The following is a 20,340-nucleotide window of genomic DNA, read 5'->3' as shown; positions in this document are numbered from 1 at the left end:
ATTTTTCATCAATAGTTTTTATTTTTTAAATAATTTTTTAAACTTCTATTTATGGAAGTTTTCATTTAGAGAGAACTATTGTAGATTTTGAGTTGTGATTTTGAAATTGGATAACAAGAATTTATGTTGATATATGAGCATTCTTACAGATTTTTTTATCAATAATTTGTATTTTTAAATAACTCTTTTAAAAACATCTATTTTTGGGAAGTTTCATTTTATAGAGTACAATTGTAGATTTTTGGATTGTGATTTTTGAAATTGCGATAACAAGAATTTTTGTTGAAAATGAGTATTCTTACAGAATTTTAATCAATAGGTTGTATTTTAAATAACAATTTTAAAAACTTTTATTTTTGTAAGTTTTTCATTTTATAGAGAACTATTGTAGATTTTGAGTTGTGATTTTAAAATTCGGATAACAAGAATTTATGTTGATATATGAGCATTCTTACTGAATTTTTCATCTCATAGGTTGTATTAAAAAAAAACAATTTAAAAACGTCTATTTTTGAATGTTTTCATTTTATAGAGAATTATTGTAGATTTTGAGTGTGATTTGAAATTAGGATAACAAGAATATATGTTGATATATGAGCATTCTTACAGATTTTCTCATCTATAGGTTGTATTTTTAAATAATGTTTTTAAAAACTTCTATTTTGGAAAGTTTTCATTTTATAGTGAACTATTGTAGATTTTGGTTGTGATTTTGAAATTAGGATAACAAAATATATGTTGATATATTCTTACAGAATTTTTCATCAATAGTTTGTATTTTTAATTAACTATTTTTAAAAGCTATTTTGGGATGTTTTCATTTTAGAAGTACTATTGTAGATTTTGGGTTGTGATTTTGATATTAGGATAACAAGAATATATGTTGATATATGAGTTTTTTTTACAGAATTTTTCATCTATAGTTTGTTTTTAAAAAAATATTTTTAAAATAGTTATTTTTGGAAAGTTTTCATTTAATAGAGTAAAATTCTAGATTTGGGGTTGTGATTTTGAAATTAGGATAACAAGAATATATGTTGATATATGAGTATTCATATAGAATTTTAATCAAGGTTGTATTTTTAAATAACAAGTTTAAAAACTTATATTTTTGGAATGTTTTCATTTTATAGAGAATATTGTAGATTTTGGGTTGTGATTTTGAAATTAGGATAACAAGAATATATGTTGATATATGAGCATTCTTACAGTTTTTAATCTATAGTTGTATTTTTAATAATTTTTTAAAAACTTCTATTTTTGGAAAGTTTTCATTTTATAGTGAAGTATTGTAGATTTGGGTTGTGAATTTTGAATTAGGATAACAAGAATATATGTTGATATATTATTACAGAATTTTTCATCAATAGTTTGTATTTTTAATTAACTTCTTTTAAAAAGCTATTTTGGGAAGTTTTCATTTTAGAAAGTACAATTGTAGGTTTGGGTTGTGATTTTGATATTAGGACAACAAGAATATATGTTGATATATGAGTATTTTTACAGAATTTATCATCAATAGTTTTGTTTTTTAAAATAAATATTTTTAAAATAGTTATTTTGGGAAGTTTTCGTTTTATAGAGTACAATTCTAGATTTGGGGTTGTGATTTTGAAAATTATGATAACAAGAATATATGTTGATATATGAGTATTCTTACAGAATTTTAATCAATAGGTTGTATTTTTAAATAACAATTTTAAAAAACTTATATTTTTGGAATGTTTTCATTTTATAGAGAATTATTGTAGATTTTGGGTTGTGATTTGAAATTAGGATAACAAGAATATATGTTGATATATGAGCATTCTTACAGATTTTTTCATCTATAGATTGTATTTTTAAATAATGTTTAAAAAACTTTTATTTTTGGAAAGTTTTCATTTTACAGTGAAGTATTGTAGATTTTGGGTTGTGATTTTGAAATTAGGATAACAAGAATATATGTTGATATATTCTTACAGAATTGTTCATCAATAGTTTGTATTTTTAATTAACTACTAGATCTTGACCCGCGCTTTGAAAGCGCGGAATATTTTACGATGAAAAATTTCATTAATAACTTAACAAATATTTTGGTAATTTTTAAAAGTGTGTATTTAAAATATTTTTGCATTTAAATCAGCATTTTTAAATTCAACCCGATTGTGATTATACCGGTTAATTCGGAGATCTGACAATTCAATTTAGGGTTTTTAAAATATTCATATTAAAAAAAATTACTAAACCCCGAGATTAACCGATTGAACTGTTGGATGACCGATATGTAATCTAATTTGATTTAAATTGTAATAATTTCATATTTGTAATCTTATACTCCAAATTTTAAAGTTCATTATTTTACAATTTATGAAATTATGACGTTTTCTACAAAATTTTAAAAGAAAATGATAGATATATCATAACTAAGATTAATATTGTATTGTTTTGGAAATATAGTAATAAAATAAAAAAATATATTGTTTGGAAACATTGATAATAGTATAAAGAAATAAATATATTGTTTGGAAACATAGATAGTAGTATAAAGAAAGAAACATTAATGATTTAATGTAAGTTTAAACTATAAAGTATAAAAGTGTATTTAATTTAAAAACTTACAAAATAAATGTTAGGTCCAATAGAATGTTCTGTTTTAATAAGATAGATTTTTAAAAAGCTATTTTGGGAAGTTTTCATTTTAGAAAGTACAATGTAGATTTTGGGTGTGATTTTGATATTAGGATAACAAGAATATATTTTGATATATGAGTATTTTAAAGATTGTTTCATCCATAGTTTGTTTTTAAAATAAATATTTTAAAATAGTTATTTTTGGGAAGTTTTCATTTATAGAGTACATTCTAGATTTGGGGTTGTGATTTTTGAATTAGGATAACAAGAATATATGTTGATATATGAGTATTCTTACAGAATTTTTAATCAATAGGTTGTATTTTTAAATAACAATTTTTAAAACTTATATTTTTGGAAATTTTTCATTTTACAGAGAAGTATTGTAGATTTTGGGTTGTGATTTTGAAATTCTGATAACAAGAATTTATGTTGATATATGAGCATTCTTTACTTATTTTTTCATCTATAGGCTGTATGTTTAAAAAAATATTTTTAAAACGTCTATTTATGGTAAGTTTTCATTTTATAAAGAACTATTGTAGATTTTGGGTTGTGTTTTGAAATTAGGATAACAAGAGTATATGTTGATATATGAGCATTCTTACAGATTTTTTCATCTATAGGTTGTAGTTTTAAAAAATCTTAAAAAAACTTCTATTTTTGGAAAGTTTCATTTTATAGTGAATTATTGTAGATTTGGGTTGTGTTTTGAAATTAGGATAACAAGAATTTATCTTGATAAATGAGTATTCTTACAGAATTTTTCATCACAGTTTGTATTTTTAAATAATTGTTTTAAAACTTCTAATTTTGGAAAGTTTTCATTTTCGAGAGAACCATTGTACATTTCGGGTTGTGATTTTGAAATTAGGATAACAAGAATTTATGTTGATATATTAGCATTCTTAAAGATTTTTTCATCTATAAGTTGTATTTAAAAAAAAAATAAAAACTATATTTTTGGAAAGTTTTTATTTTATAGAGAACAATTGTAGATTTTGGGTTGTGATTTTGAAATTCGGATAACAAGAATTTATGTTGATATATGAGCATTCTTACTGATTTTTTCATCTATAAGTTGTATTTTAAAAAAAAAAAATTTAAAACGTCTATTTGGAAAAGTTTTATTTTATAGAGAACTATTGTAGATTTTGGGTTGTGATTTTGAAATTAGGATAAAAAAGAATTTTTGTTGCTATATGAGTATTCTTTCAGAATTTTTCATATATAGGTTGTATTTTAAGTAATTTTTAAAAAACTTCTATTTTTGAAAATTTTTCATTTTATAAAGAACTATTGTAGATTTTGGGTTGTGATTTTGAAATTAGGATAACAAGAATATATGTTGATATATGAGCATTCTTACAGATTTTTTCATCTTTAGGTGTATTTTTAAAATAATTTTTTATAAAAACTTCTATTTTGGAAAGTTTTCATTTTATAATGAACTATTGTAGATTTTGGATTGTGATTTTGAAATTAGGATGTTATATGTTGATTATATTCTTACAGAATTTTCATCAATAGTTTGTATTTTTTAAATAACAATTTTTAAAAAGTTATTTTGGAAGTTTTCATTTTAGAAAGTACAATTGTAATTTTGGGTTGTTGATTTGAAATTAAAGATAACAAGAATATATGTTGATATATGAGTTTCTTACATAATTTTTCATCAATAGTTTGTTTTAAAAATAAATATTTTTAAAACAACTATTTTGGAAGTTTAATTTTATAGTGTACAATCTAGATTTGGGTTGTGATTTTGAAATTAGGATAACAAGAATTTATGTTGATATATGAGTATTCTTGCAGAATTTTTCATCAATAGTGTGATTTTTAAATAATTTTTAAAAACTTCTATTTTGGGAAAGTTTTCATTTTAGAGAGAACTATTGTAGATTTTGGGTTGTGATTTTGAAATTAGGATAAAAAAAATTTATGTTGATATATGAGCATTCTTACAGATTTTTTCATCTATAAGTTGTATTTTTATATAAAAAATTTAAAAACTTATATTTTTGGAAAGTTTTATTTATAAAGAACTATTGTAGATTTTGGGTTGTGATTTTGAAATTCTGATAAACAAGAATATATCTTGGTATATGAGCATTCTTACTGATTTTTCATCTATAGGTTGTATGTTTAAAAAAAATATTTTAAAATTGTCTATTTTTGCAAAAGTTTTCATTTTATAGGACTATTGTAGATTTTGGGTTGTGATTTTGAAATTAGGATAACAAGAATTTTTGTTGATATATGAATTCTTACGGAATTTTTCATATATAGGTTGCATTTTTAAATAATTTTTAGAAAAAACTTCTATTTTTGGAAAGTTTTCATTTTATAAAGAACTACTAGGTGTTTTCCTGCACCATGTGCAGTAAAAGAATTTTAAAAATATTTTATAATAGATAAATATAAATTATATTTAACTTTTATTAATATTATAAATTTTCTTTTTTCTTATCAATATTTTATTAAGTTTAAAATTAAGATAAAAACAATTTTGTTTATTTTGAATTATATATTTAAGAATGTGCATGTATATATTTAAAATTATAATTTTAGGTAGATTTTTCTATCTATTATTTTAATTAAATATATTAAATAAATATTTAAAATTGCATAATTGTCAAAAATTAAAATAAAACAATATTTATAAAATATGTAGATATATATAATAACTAATGATTTTACGATTTAATTTGATTTTATGATTTTAATTTTTATAATTTTCTAAATATGTTATAATTATTTTTGAAATATGATTAATTTAAATGATATGTCGAAATTTGAAATGCCATAATTAAATATAATTGATTTTAATGATGATTTATGAGTTATTACCATATTTTTTAACGTCTGAATAGATTATTATCGAGTAATTATGTTATTACAACGATGAGAATATTACAAAGACAATTCTATAGCCGACAATTCTACCACCGTGTGAGAATACACGTCTGACTGCACCACTCTGAGCCGTTCTATGAGATCCATGTTCGATGGTACTCCCTGTACCAAGCTGAAGATCTCCTGTAACATGTTTCTCCATAATCTGCATAATTTGGTATTTTCTGAGGTTTGAACCCCAAAACCTCCGGGTGTAGAAGCAATTGAACCTTTAGTCAAACCACTGGACCAAAGGAGCTTCCACATTACCATATTTTTTAAAAGTCGAAAAATATAAATCGACAATAAATATAATATATGAGTTATTACTATATTTTAAAAAAATTTACCAAAAATATAAATTAATATTAAATATAATTGTCTATGTCATATTAATCTATAAGACATGTCATCAATTTTAGTAGGCATGTCACAATTATTAATCTAGGTGTTTTCCTGCACCATGTGTAGTGATGAATTTTTAAAAGTTAAATTTTTATTTTAAAATGTAATTTCTTAATATTATATATTTTATTATTTTGACCATTAAATAATATAATATCATTAATTAAGCATAAAATTAAGAGAAAATATTTTTTATTTCAAATTATATTTAAGAATATATATGTATATTTATAAGTTAAAATCTTAGATAAAAATATTTATTTTCATTTGATTAAATGTATTAAATCAACTTGTAAAAAATTACTAAAAATCATATAAAAGTATATAGTTATCAAAAATTAAAACTAAATAATATTTTATATAATTTGTAGATATCTAAAAGAAACTAATGATATTACGATTTAAATTTTTTTTTTAAATTCAGAAAATTAGAAAATGTTAGATAATAAAAATTTATAATTATAAAAGTAAAATTATATAATATTTCGAAATTCAAAATGTCATATTTGAATATATATGTATATATAAAAGTTAAAATCTTAGATAAAATTATTTACTTCATTTGGTTAAATGTATTAAATCAACTTGTACAAAATTACTAAAAATCATATAAAATTGTATAGTTATCAAAATAAAAAACTAAATAATATTATATAATTTGTAGATATCTAAAAGAAACTAATGATATTACGATTTTTTTTTTAATTCAGAAATTTAGAAAATTTTAGATAATAAAAATTTAATGATTATAAATGTAAAATTATATATATTTCGAAATTCAAAATCTCATATTTGAATATATTTATTTTAGTGATGATTTATGAGTTATTACCATATTCTACAAAGTTTACCAAAATATAAATCAATATTAAATGTAATATATGAGTTATTGCCATATTTTAAAAAGATTTCCAAAAATATATATGAGCATTAAATGTAATTGTCCATGTCATATTTAATCATATGACATGTCATCAATGTTAATAGCCACGTCACAGTTTTTTTTGTGAAAACGATTGTAGAGAAGACATGTGGCAAATCACTTCTCAAATATAGACTAGGGGATTGTAGATTTTGGGTTGTGATTTTGAAATTAGGATAACAAGAATATATTTGATATATGAGCATTCTTACAGATTTTTTCATCTATAGGTTGTATTTTAAATAATTTTTTAAAAAATTTCTATTTTTGGAAAGTTTTCATTTTATAGTGAACTATTGTAGATTTTGGGTTGTGATTTTGAAATTAGGATAACAAGAATTTATGTTGATATATGAGTATTCTTACAGAATTTTTCATCAATATTTTGTATTTTTAAATAATTTTTTTAAACTTCTATTTTGGGAAAGTTTTCATTTTAGAGAGAACTATTGTAGATTTTGGGTTGTGATTTTGAAATTAGGATAACAAGAATATGTGTTGATATATGAGTATTCTTACAGAATTTTTCATCAATAGTTTATATTTTTAAATAAATATTTGAAAAAACTTTTATTTTTGGAAAGTTTTCATTTTATAGAGAACTATTGTAGATTTTGGTTGTGATTTTTAAATTCGGATAACAATATTTATGTTGATATATGAGCATTCTTACAGATTTTTTCATCTATAGTTTGTATTTAAAAAAAAAATTAAAAAACTTCTATTTTTGGAAAGTTTCATTTTATAGAGAACTATTGTAGATTTTGGGTTGTGATTTTGAAATTAGGATAACAAGAATTTTTGTTGATATATGAGTATTTCTTACAGAATTTTTCATATATAGGTGGTATTTTAAATAATTTTTTAAAAACTTCTATTTTTAGAAAGTTTTCATTTTATAACGAACTATTGTAGATTTGGGTTGTGATTTTGAAATTAGGATAACAAGAATATATGTTGATATATGAGCATTGTTACAGATTTTTTCATATACAGGTTGTATTTTTAAATAATTTTTTAAAAAACTTTATTTTTGAAAGTTTTCATTTTATAGAGAAATATTGTAGATTTTGGGTTGTGATTTTTAATTAGGATAACAAGAATATATGTTGATATATGAGTATTCTTACAGAATTTTTCATTAATAGTTTGTATTTTTAAATAATTCTATCTTTGTAAATTTTCATTTTATAGAGAATTATTGTAGATTTGGGGTTGTGATTTTGAAATTAGGATAACAATAATTTATTTTGATATATGAGTTTTTTTACAGATTTTTCATCAATATTTTTTTATATATTTTTTATATAAAACTACTATTTTGGAAAGTTTTCATTTTAAAAATCTGCTATTTAGGGAAATTTTTCATTTTATAGAACTATTGTAGATTTGGGGTTGTGTTTTTGAAATTAGGATAACAAGAATTATGTTTATATATGAGTATTATTACAGATTTTTCATCAATATGTTTGTATTTTTATATAATTGTTTTATAAAACTGCTATTTTTGGAAAGTTTTCTTTTTATAAAGAACTATTGTAGATTTAAGATTGTGATTTTAAATTAGGATTACAATAATTTATGTTGATATATGAGTATTCTTATAGAATTTTTCATCAATAGTTGTATTTTTATATTTTTTTTATAAAACTGCTATTTTGGAAAGTTTTCATTTTATAGAGAACTATTATAAATTTTAGATTGTTATTTTGAAATTAACATTACAATTTTTGTTTTTGTTTATATATGAGTATTCTTACATTATTTTTCATCGGTATGTTGTATTTTTAAATAATATTTTTAAAACTGCTATTTTAGAAAATTTTCATTTTATAAAAAACTATTGTATATTTTAGGTTGTAATTTTGAAATTAGGATGACAATTTTTTTTGTCATATATGAGTATTCTTACAGAATTTATCATCAATAGGTTGTTGTTAGAGAATATATGAATGTTCTTACAGAATTTTTCATCAGTAGGTTTATTTGTAAATAAACTTTTTTAAAACTGCATTTTTGAAGTTTTCTTTTTATAGAAAAATATACGAGTGTTCTTACAGATTTTTTCATCAAATAGGTTGAATAAATCTTGAAAATTAGTTCTAACAATATTTTTGTATTAAACAGCTTTTAACAGCTAGATTTGCTTACCTTAATTGTTATTCAAGATATTAAAAAGTAGGAAATACAACTAGAAAATCGTTTGCAAATTTTATATAAATGAGTCAAATATTTGCTACTTCATAATTTATATATATTATTAATCTTCCATTAAAATGTTTGAAGGCATATAGAGTTCAACGTCTTAGATATATGTTTATATTTTTCAAATGGTGACAACATTTCCCTCTTTGAATTAATATATAAATCTTAAGGGACTATAACTGAAGTATCAAAAACTTAGAGTTTAATATTTGATCACAAATCTATGCTTGTCAATCATGATTCAACAAAGCTAATGGTGTGTGATCAATCAAACCAGCTCAGCTTTGAAAAAAGGTTCTGTAGTAAGACTCATGACATGTAACAGAATCAATATAGCATAATCTTTCCTTGAATTCACACTCACACAGTAAACCATCATTCAGTAATATCTCAAGTTATTTAAATTCCCTTTTGTTAATTCTTTTATCAGATACATAACAAATTTCCATAAAACTTACAAGTTTGTCATATAAAATGATTAATGGAATCAAATTAAGTTCTGATGAAACGTGTAATACACAATCAGTTTTCTGATGTGAAATTGACCAACCAGTGATCATATAAATATATGCTCGTATATAATCTTTCACCTTCCCAACTTAAGAGGGAGTATTGATATAATGATGCAAATAGTTAGAGATAATGATGTATTTAGTTTAGAAGATTATCCTAACCAAGTCGGTTAAGAAAGTTGTATAAATAGTTAAATACTCATGTAAATCGATCAATAAATTTTTTGATTTATTTGAACATAAAATTAAATAAATTAAAAATCCTCAAAAGAGGCATCGGATCTGTATCTATCTATACTATTATTTATGAAGTGATTTTGCTTACTTGTCATGTTCTCCATGATTTTAGCTAATTTTGCTTATTTGTCATATTTTTATTAAGTTTAAGCTAAATTATCATTGATGTATATTTGTTTTGAGCTGAGTCACTAAATCATTAATTTAAAATAATAGCCTTGATGAATATTCTATATAAATAAAAATGAATTTTATTTTATTAATATTAAATTTATATGTTATATTAGCTTTTATTATTTGTCATACTTTTATTATGTTTTAGACTTTTAGATAGGTTATTAATTTATTATTAGTTTCTAACTATTCACTAATTTATTTTAATGATATAAAGTTTATATGTTATATGCTATATTAAATAATTTATTACAAATAATATTTTAGAATTATCAAAAAAAGATAATTCTTCTATATATATTCTTTTTTTTTGTGCCTATCTGAAAACAATATTATTTATTATACAAGATAGAAAAAAATTAAGATATAAAACAATTTATTATTAAGTATTAGTCAACCAAAAAATATAAATATATTTTCTAAACTATCTCTAAGATATGAGTGTTTTAAAAAATACTTAACACATTAATAAGTATATATTTTTGATTAAAAGTATTTGACATATATAATTTGACCCAAAAAAAAGTATTTGACATATATAAATATTTTTATGTTTGATTTAACTATTTAAAACATAATAATAAATTTATTATACTGGTTTAGATTAATAAGACATAAACTAATAAGTATTTATAAGAAATTTATGCCCGCATGTGCGGGTAAAACACCTAGTATATATACTATTATTTATGAAGTGATCTGGCTTATGTGTCAACTTCTCCATATTTTTAGGTTTTTTTTGTTTATTTTTAATATTTTTATTAGGTTTTAGTTAAATCATTGATTCATTATTTGTTTTTAGCTAAGTCACTAATTAAAAAATATCCTTAATGAATCTTATCTATCTATACTATTATTTGCGAAGTGATTTTTCGCAACGGAGCTCTCACGTTAAAAGTTAGAGCAGTTAATATAAATACCACCCTTAATGAATAAAATATATAATTAAACTCAAATAAAAACGAAAAAATAATTTATTTGATTAGATAATTGATTAAAATTAATAATAGTAAGATTATCCAAAATCTAAAAATATTTTATCAGCAAAGTGATTTTTCGCAACGCAGCTCTCACATTAAAAGTTAGAGTGGTTAATATCGATACTACCCTTAATGAATAAAATATATAATTACGCTAAAAACAAAAATGAAAATTTATTTATTTGATTAGATAATTGATTAATAATAATTTAATATTTATCTAAAATCTAAAAATATTTTAACAATTTATGAAGTGATTTGGCTTATGTGTCAACTTCTCCATATTTTTAGGTTTTTTGTTTATTTTAAATATTTTTATTAGGTTTTAGTTAAATCATTGATTCATTATTTGTTTTTAGCTAAGTCACTAATTAAAAAATAACCTTAATGAATCTTATCTATCTATACTATTATTTGCGAAGTGATTTTTCGCAACAGAGCTCTCACGTTAAAAGTTAGAGCGGTTAGTATCGATACCATCTTAATGAATAAAATATATAATTAAACTCAAAGTAAAAACGAAAATTAATTTATTTGATTAGATAATTGATTAAAATTAATAATAGTAAGATTTATCCAAAATCTAAGAAAATTTATTAGCAAAGTGATTTTTCGCAACGCAGCTCTCATATTAAAAGTTAGAGTGGTTAATATCGATACTATCCTTTAATAAAATATATAATTAAGCTAAAACAATATTGAAATTTTATTTATTTGATTAGATAATTGATTAATATAATAATAGTAAGATTTATCCAAAATCTAAAAATATTTTAACATATAAATAAGTGATTTTTCACAACAGAGCTCCCGCGTTAAAAGTTAAAGTGACTAATACTGATACTATCCTTACTCCTTATTGAATAAAATATATAATTAAGCAAAAAATAAAAAATTAATTTATTTGATTAATAATTGACTAATATTAATAATAGTAAGATTTATCCAACATCTAAAAATATTTTAAATATAAATATAATTCTATATGTATGTTGTGTTGTTATCTGAATTGTTTAAAAATATAAAGTTGGAAACATAAAGTATATAACTAAATATTAATCAAATAAATTTTTATTTTTATATAATTGAAAAATAAAATATTAAGTGACTTAAAATATATAATAAGCTAAACATAAAAACAAAATTAATTTATTTGATTAATAATTGATTAAAATTAATAATAGTAAGATTTATCCAAAATCTAAAATATTTTAAACTATAAATATAATTCCTATATGTATGTTGTTTATTATCTGAATTGTTTTTAATATAAAGTTGAAAACATAAAGTATATAACTATATATTAATCAAATAAAATTCTTAATTTTATATAATATGCACCTGTTTGAAAATAATTTATTTTAATGGTTCTCGATATATATTTATTTTGTAATTTGTAAAATTATTAAACCCGCAAGTGCGGCAAAACACCTAGTTAAACTTTATATACAAACCAAAAAAATAAAACACAACATGGGACAAAGAGCAAAGAAAAAAAAACAGGTTTCTCTGTAGAAAATTAATAGTTACGTACAAATGTATCATCAATGTATAATTATTTTATAGTTTATAACCATGCTATAAACCAAAAAACACCCATGCATCAAATAACCCAACCATCAATAAAGAATATAATTTTGTTTGTCTATACAAATAATAATAATATCAACCCCTTGGTCAAACTTGGTTTCTCATATATATAAAACCATAAGATAGCCCCTAAAAACATGATCACACAAAAGTGTAACCCTACTCAATAATCCACAGAATCAAAAAATCATAGAATATTCCAAAATGTATTATAAAATTGTTAGATAATAAAAATGTAATAAACATATAAATATATTTATAGTTATTTATAGATCGAAAACCATAAGATATACCCTTTAAAACATAATCATACAAAAGTGCATCCCGACTCAATAGTCAACAATGTCAAAAACCACATAGGAGACCAACATACTTTATGAAAGTGGTTTGAATATATTGAAATCTATTAAAATTATAAAATATATATAACTAAAATGTTCAATACATAGCGATAAGTATGTATCATAGATTCATAATCAGTTACATTCACTTTTGTAAATGACAACCGCATACTATATAGAATGACATATTATCTTAAATACTCTAGTAACATTTGTTTATTTATATAAAAGGTGCTGAGAAGACTTGTGAGACTGCCACATAAACAATGACAATTCTGTTGATCATACATGATGGTAAGGTTATTTATTAAAAGTGTTCTTATATAGGGGATTTCAAACGTAAGTTGGTATATATTACCTTATAACTAATATATGCATGGTAATATTTCAATAATTTCTGTTATCGTTAATATACAACTATATGATAAACATAAAATATTCAATTACAAAAATGACTGTTCTCAATTTAGTATTGATATTAGATATGTATTTATGTTTTGTTATAGTCATATTTGATCATAAAGAGAAACATCACTAAAAATTGTGGGAAATTATATATAGATACACATATTTTGAAAGCATAGTAAAAATATATATAGATATTATACTTTCAACCACACCTGATAATATTAGACGGATAATGTGAGAAAATTGTGAAATCAATGGTTATCAATTTATTTTAATTATATCAAAAAATTATATTTTCTATTCTTTGTCGTGAATCACATATATTATTTATCTTTTTTGAATGTTTGATCTTCTTAACTAAATAGTGAGAATAAAAATAAAGAAATTAAAATTTAATTTTTTCTAAATATTTTTAAAATATAAATAATATCTATTTTATTTTTCAGATAATATATATTATTCTATAAAAATTAAACAATTTACTAATCTGGTTTACATGTGGTCAACTCGATAACTTGATCCGCTATATTGTCCGATTCAATATTTGGATAGGGTTTTATCATGGAAAATTTTCTAACGCAGTGGATAATAAGGAAATGTTTAGAGTTTTTAATTGACCAGTAATACAAATAATAGAGGGAAACATGGATTTCATATTCTACCGTTGTAATTGTATATGTCTGTATAATGTGCCTCATACCGGCTTTAGAACATTGTGTATCTTTTAGATTACATATTCTAAACCACTGTAGATGGTAGATTTGATTTACTAACATATTTATCTCATTTTTAAAATTATTATTCAAACATCTTTTGAATCAAAAAAATATTTTTCTTATATGCACATGCTTGTCTACATCAAATTTTCTATTTTTTCATATTCTTTTGCTTTGTAAAAAAATTATATGAATTTTTATATACAAAAAGGATAGTTAATGTCCAAATGTGATAAAAATTTGAATTTGTTCTATGGGGACAATACTATAAGGTAAGGTGTTCCATATTGGCAAATTTTCCTTATTACATTGATCGTTACCAAACAGTTGAAAATTAAAAAAGTACATGAGCCCAGTATCGATAGGGCCTAACAAAAAAGATGCAAAAGAAGCCCAGTACATAATAGCCTACGATGTCGTTTAGAATCTAACAAGAAGTCAAATCTGAAATCTCCTACGAGATTCTAATTCTAGGGTTGTCTTTCATTTCATTCTGCAACACATAGCGCGATGGCGGCGAGAAATGCTCTCCTTCGATACCTTAGAGTCAACGTCAATCCATCACTACTAAACCCCACAACAATCGGCGCTAGAGAAGCAGCACTGCCTTTCGCCGTCCTTCTTCGTCGTTTCTCGGAGGAAGTAAGAGGATCTTTTCTAGACAAATCTGATGTCACAGATCGCGTTATCTCCGTCGTCAAAAACTTCCAAAGAGTCGATCCCTCAAAGGTGATTATCTTCCCTTTGATTCTACTTTGTATTGCGATCAAATTGAATTTGTTAGTGATTACTGGATCTGATTAGATTAATGTTGTGGTCTGAGCATTCAGGATGTGTAGTTTAGTCGAATAATGATCGTTTTATTACCTGACTGTAATCATCTCAAACGCAAACAGTAAAGTAACTGCATAGAACTAGTCTTATATTACATAGAACTAGGCTTTAACTCTGTACCAATGCTGTCTATTGCAGGTAACACCGAAAGCCCATTTCCATAACGATCTAGGGTTAGACAGTTTGGACAGTGTGGAAGTTGTGATGGCATTGGAGGAAGAATTCAAATTTGAGATCCCTGATAATGAAGCTGACAAGATCCAGTCCCGTCGATCAAGCTGTTGATTTTATCGCTTCTCATCCTCAGGCCACTTAAAAAAGGGAAACAAATTCTTCAGTGTTATGCCATCATGCCTTCTGTGCCCAATAAGAAGTTCAGAAACAAACATATTTTTTTTGGCTCTACTTTTGTTTTCATATGGTATTAGATGTGTTCTTTGCTTGAGTTTACGAGGTCTTTCCTGAAACTTTGTTGTTCTTGACAATCTTTTGATGAATAATGCATCTGAGACTCGTTGCATTTGAGGATCCGTGAAATGTTGAGGCATTGTCTCTCATAAGAGAGAAACTAAGATGCTTGTATAACAAGAGTAGTAGTTCCGATTGATACAAACATATCAATAGCTCCTGTGAGAAATGAGAGCTACACAGAGAAGCTATACCACATATAATATGAAACGATCATCCATGGTAATGCTATAGTTACTGCAATTGTAAGATGCAGCACAATTATGGTGGAAGATAAATCAAGATAATAAAATTAGCAAATACTTTTTTGATATATTAGAAATCATCTAAAACAATCAGACTTGTTACTAAAATATTTCTAACTTATCAGCTCATGTCTCACTTTAGCCTGATGTCAACCTATGTTTCAAGATGGTCTTAATAACACTTCTAACTTCCAAGAGATTCCCACTCTTTTTTTTACAAAATCAGCCTTAACTGTTTTGTAGATTTCTTTTGGACCTCTTACTATTTTATATTGAGCTCCATTTTTCTAAAACTCCAGTCCAAAGATTTTTTTTTAAAGAATCCATCCATTACATATGAACAACTTTTTTTTGGGTAGGATTACGTATGACAACTTTCATGTTAATAAGTAGAACTTCATTTTCTTGGAATTACACTTATTTATTTTATTTAAAATATAAATAATTTTAAATTATTTTCTTGCCTTTTTTCCTAAACAAAACTTACTGCTCATGTTTACTCTATTCTAGCCCCAAATCTTATATCTACATAGTCTCCACCACTCTGCATGCTTCATGGAACACTGTCTGACGCAATCTACGAAAATGATTTCGTCAAGACATAAACCCCGAGTTTGTCTTTCTCGAACTCATCATCTTGCATCTACATGGTATCTCCCACTCGACATGCCTTTTGTTTAGGACTTGACTCACATCATGTGTCATTATCCCGACCACCATAACCTACGAGCCCCCCCTCTTCTCTCAGTGCAAGCCACACTAATTGCTATTGTCCTTCAGTGATTTCTTCATCATTCTTCAAATACTCACCTTTCATCACTTCATGATAGACTCCGATCTTCTTACCCTTTTACACTACGAAGAACTCATTTTCCCGGCTCCACACTTGAGTCTCCTTGATTTACTCCAAAATTAACTCTAACAAAGTCACATCCTTCTTATGGTGTATCTTCCTTGATCTCATGAAGTGAGCTACATTTGACTATTAACATCTTTTCAATCCTCTTGGGTTCAAGGAATGTCTTGTTCATCCTCTTTGCTTTGTTCCTGCTCTAGCAAAACAGTAATCCTTCCGACATAACTAACAACATATATGATGCCTTTTTTGTTCCGCCAGACACAATTGGTAATACACGATCAGTCTTCTTCTTTGTACCACATGCACAACCATGTTCTATCATCAACAACACAAACTTTTGTCATAAACCACACAAAGAAAAAAGACAAGGCTAACATGGAAGGGCCATAGGGGAAGAGAAGAAGGCATGAGAGATTAAGGAAGAGATCAAACAGAAAGTGGTGATCAGAAGAGGATGATGGCGGCAGCTAGGTACACATTGTTTTAATTTGTAATGGGAAAGCGGAGATATATAAAAACAAATATATAACACTAGTGGTATTCCGGCGCGTAGCTCCGGGTTCGTATATTTTATTCTTTAATGATTTCAATTGTTTTTTGATCTATTGATAATGGTTAGTGACAATAAAATGGAGTAACTTTTTATTCTTTGATTCATACTTTATTTTGCATTTCATTTTTGGAATAAATTATGGAGTTGAGATGGAGATGTTCCACTCAGTTTGAAGATTTTATTATTATATTACAATTTTATTAATATATACCAGAAAGTTTGATCTATTTGAAGATTTTATTTTTATATTGCGACTTTTATTCAAAATTTCGATAAGTTCAAAGTGTACAAAATTAAATAACAAAGAGAACACATGAAGTGATGTACATTGTTATTATTTTATGTTATCACAATAATTTTAAATCTTCTTTTTTTGTCATCAATAATTTTAAATCTTCTTGATTGGCCAGGATGGGTAATGACATCGCCTTTGGAAATTTGAAGAAGTTTGTCAATTATTAATAGTGGATGATTTGAATTCATTTGTTGATGCTTTGTGATGGGTGAGGTAGGAAAATGTTGATATTGTATACACGTGAATACTTAATGCCAAAAAGATTATAAATAAGATTTTGGATTTGTATAACTTTATTATTTGTCAAGATAAACTCTGTAAGATATTGAGACATTTGACCGTGGCATACAGCGGAGTAGCGGACAAACGGAGTAGCACATGGCTCTTTTTTTGAGGAAAAAACCATGAGAGCAAAGGTTTATTAATTTCCTAGTACAATATTCAGTACATGTTAATCATCACATCCGAGGCAAGTGAACGGATACACCCACACGGTATACCATGCTTTGTTGTTGCGCTTAGCCTCCCAGCTTGTCTCTTACCACTAACCAGTTCTAGCAATAAGATACCAACACTGTACACGTCTTCGACTTCTGATTCTTTCTCTGATGCAAACACATTCTGGCGAGATATACCCATTGTTACTTCTGGATTTAGTAGCTCCATTTTTTGTCATCATCTGGCATCAGTCTGCCATTCCAAAGTCCATAACATGAGGTCACACTCAAATTCTAGCAACACGTTTCTAGCTCTGACATCTCCCTTGACTATATGCAGCGTTGCATGACGGTATAGGTATCTGAGCAAAAAGACTAAAATGTCAGAAACTAAGAACAAATTAAACTTATTCTTGAATGGTTTTAGAGCTTGAGACTCACGCAAGGGCCTGAGCAGATCTTATGGCAATCTTTATCCGAGTGATCGAATCTAGAGACCACTATCCCGAATACTGGCCATGAAGCTTTGAGACATGACTCAAGTTCGGCATGTAATCATAGACAAAAAGACGTTCCTGTCCTTCATCACAGTACCCACGAACACTTAAAAATTTCTTTTTTCGAATACGGGAAAGAATCTCGAGTTCAACAACAGATATATCTTCTCTGTTACTCCATGCCTTGAGTCTCTTGACTGCAACCTGAAAGAACACAAATGATCAACAAAATACGGAACAGGCCAGCAGATTGTTTCACCTCACAAAGATTAAAGAAGAACGTTCTACATAACAGTTTCAGTTAAAGAGAAAAAACGTTGAGATGAATATATGAATGATTGGAGAGCTGACCCCAATACACACGGCCAAAGCAACCTTCACCGAGTTTGTTGTCGTAGTTACAGATGTGTATGGCTGAGTGGAGCTCCTTCAATGAGAATATCTTCCTAGACGGCTCTGTTTCCACTTTCTTTTTCTTGTGTAAGCGTGACATCACTATCTTTCTTTTTCAGACCAACAAATCAAGAAATGACAAACTGATCCATAACTGATCTTCATAACTATTCAACGATTAGTGAAGTTGATAACATATGTATCTGTGTTTTTTCTAGAAACCTCCAACAAAAGAAATAAACTTCACATGAAAACCATTAGATACGAAGGACGGCATGCCATGAAGATTGGAGCATAAAATAGACTCCAAAACTGAAAAAAAATCTTGCACACAATCAGGAAGAACTCCATAACAGATTTAGCCCGAAAACACTTTTCACAGTAACCAAAGGAAAGATCAGACAAAACCATGAATTAAAGAATAAGATTTTAAAAATTATCGGAGTCAATGAACTAAGAAATAAACAGATACGTACCCATCAAATCCTTTCCACAACAGCTAGTACAAAGGATTTTCTAGCTGTTACAGTAATCAGAATTAGAGAAAGCGAAGGAAAAGCTACGACTATTACATGTTAGTGATAGCTGAGTGAATCAAGTGCAAATGCAGTTTCTTTGGCTAACTCTGATGAATATCTCTTAATGATCTCTTAGCCATCGGAATCGGTTGCTTGGAAATCGAATGTTTTCGGATTGGTTCGAGTTGTAGTTTGCATGATAAGAAGGTGAGATATAATATAGGTGGGGATTTTGGCCGTTTCAGAGCAAACGAAAAGGCTTATTGAAATCTTAATGAAGGAGGAGTGGGAGAATGAAGGGAAAACTGGAATTAATGACTGAGGTAGAGAAGTTATGAGGCGTTACTGGTAGGAGAGGGAGTGTTTTGCTACGTCGAAAACTCGGAGGTTAAAAATTCGCCGGAAGAAGAAGAACACAGAGGAACCCTAAACTACAAAACGCAACGGATCGACAAAAGCAAGGCGTAGTGGTTTGTGTCTAAAAAAAAGAAGGCGTAGTGGATTCGCATGGGAATGGGCTTGAATTGTCGACAACATTTGGAAGCCCAAAACAAAAACACGAACATATACAATTTGTTAAAGACAGACAAGCAACGCGCGTGACATATATATAGATGCGTGCACTCACTTGGCCAATTAAGAAGCAACACGTGTCGCAAAATGCCCTCATCTCCAGAGGCGATGTGGCTGTTTAAGGTGCCAGAGAAATCTATTTATATATTAAGATTGTTTATAAAGAAGGTTGGTTCAATTAACAAACAAACCGGACCAAATTAAAAATTGGATAGTTACAATTCTTTCTTAATTAGTTGGGGGTTCGTCCCAAATTTCAGGTAGAATCCGAAAAGAATTTCAACCGTTATTAAAGAAGAAGAACACAAGATAAAAAGAAAATAAAAGAAAATGAAATATGTCGTATCTGGTTTACTATATCTGATGTTGGGTTTGAGTAATGAGGATCGGGCCGAGACAGAAGTGACTGTGGAGGCCCAGAGGAAGTGTTGTTACTTGATGAAGCCCAAAAGGAATATGCTCTGCGTTTGAAGCTGTAAACTTGTGCAAGCGGTAGACAAGATCACGTGCAAGCCGTTACGAGATCCTGTGAGCTGGACTGCAAGTTGCAGAGTGAATCAAGACGGTAACTGAGCATATAAGGGTAGAGGAAACAAAGCTAAGGTATTACGCACAAAAGATAGAAGAGGAGAGATAGCTTATCTAAGCAAGTGAGAGAGCGACTGGGAAA

General features: G+C 26.0%; 1 protein-coding gene and 1 pseudogene across 1 annotated transcript; one reads left to right on the top strand and one right to left on the bottom strand.

The window, feature by feature from the left end:
* The first annotated feature begins 14,490 nt into the window (after window positions 1-14,490).
* On the top strand, window positions 14,491-15,352 carry LOC130504561 (acyl carrier protein 2, mitochondrial-like). Its single transcript, XM_056999179.1, has 2 exons — window positions 14,491-14,727; window positions 14,971-15,352. Exons 1-2 carry the CDS (start codon window positions 14,509-14,511, stop codon window positions 15,115-15,117), a joined length of 366 nt encoding a protein of 121 aa, XP_056855159.1. The 5' UTR covers window positions 14,491-14,508; the 3' UTR covers window positions 15,118-15,352.
* Window positions 15,353-17,693: 2,341 nt separating this feature from the next.
* LOC130504560 (PTI1-like tyrosine-protein kinase At3g15890) lies at window positions 17,694-18,679 on the bottom strand (annotated as a pseudogene).
* Window positions 18,680-20,340: the final 1,661 nt, after the last annotated feature.

This window comes from Raphanus sativus, unplaced genomic scaffold (assembly GCF_000801105.2).
Source record: "Raphanus sativus cultivar WK10039 unplaced genomic scaffold, ASM80110v3 Scaffold1663, whole genome shotgun sequence".
Taxonomy (NCBI): Eukaryota; Viridiplantae; Streptophyta; class Magnoliopsida; order Brassicales; family Brassicaceae; genus Raphanus; species Raphanus sativus.
Note: the sequence above shows the minus strand (reverse complement) of the source record. Positions and strands in the feature narration are given on the sequence as shown.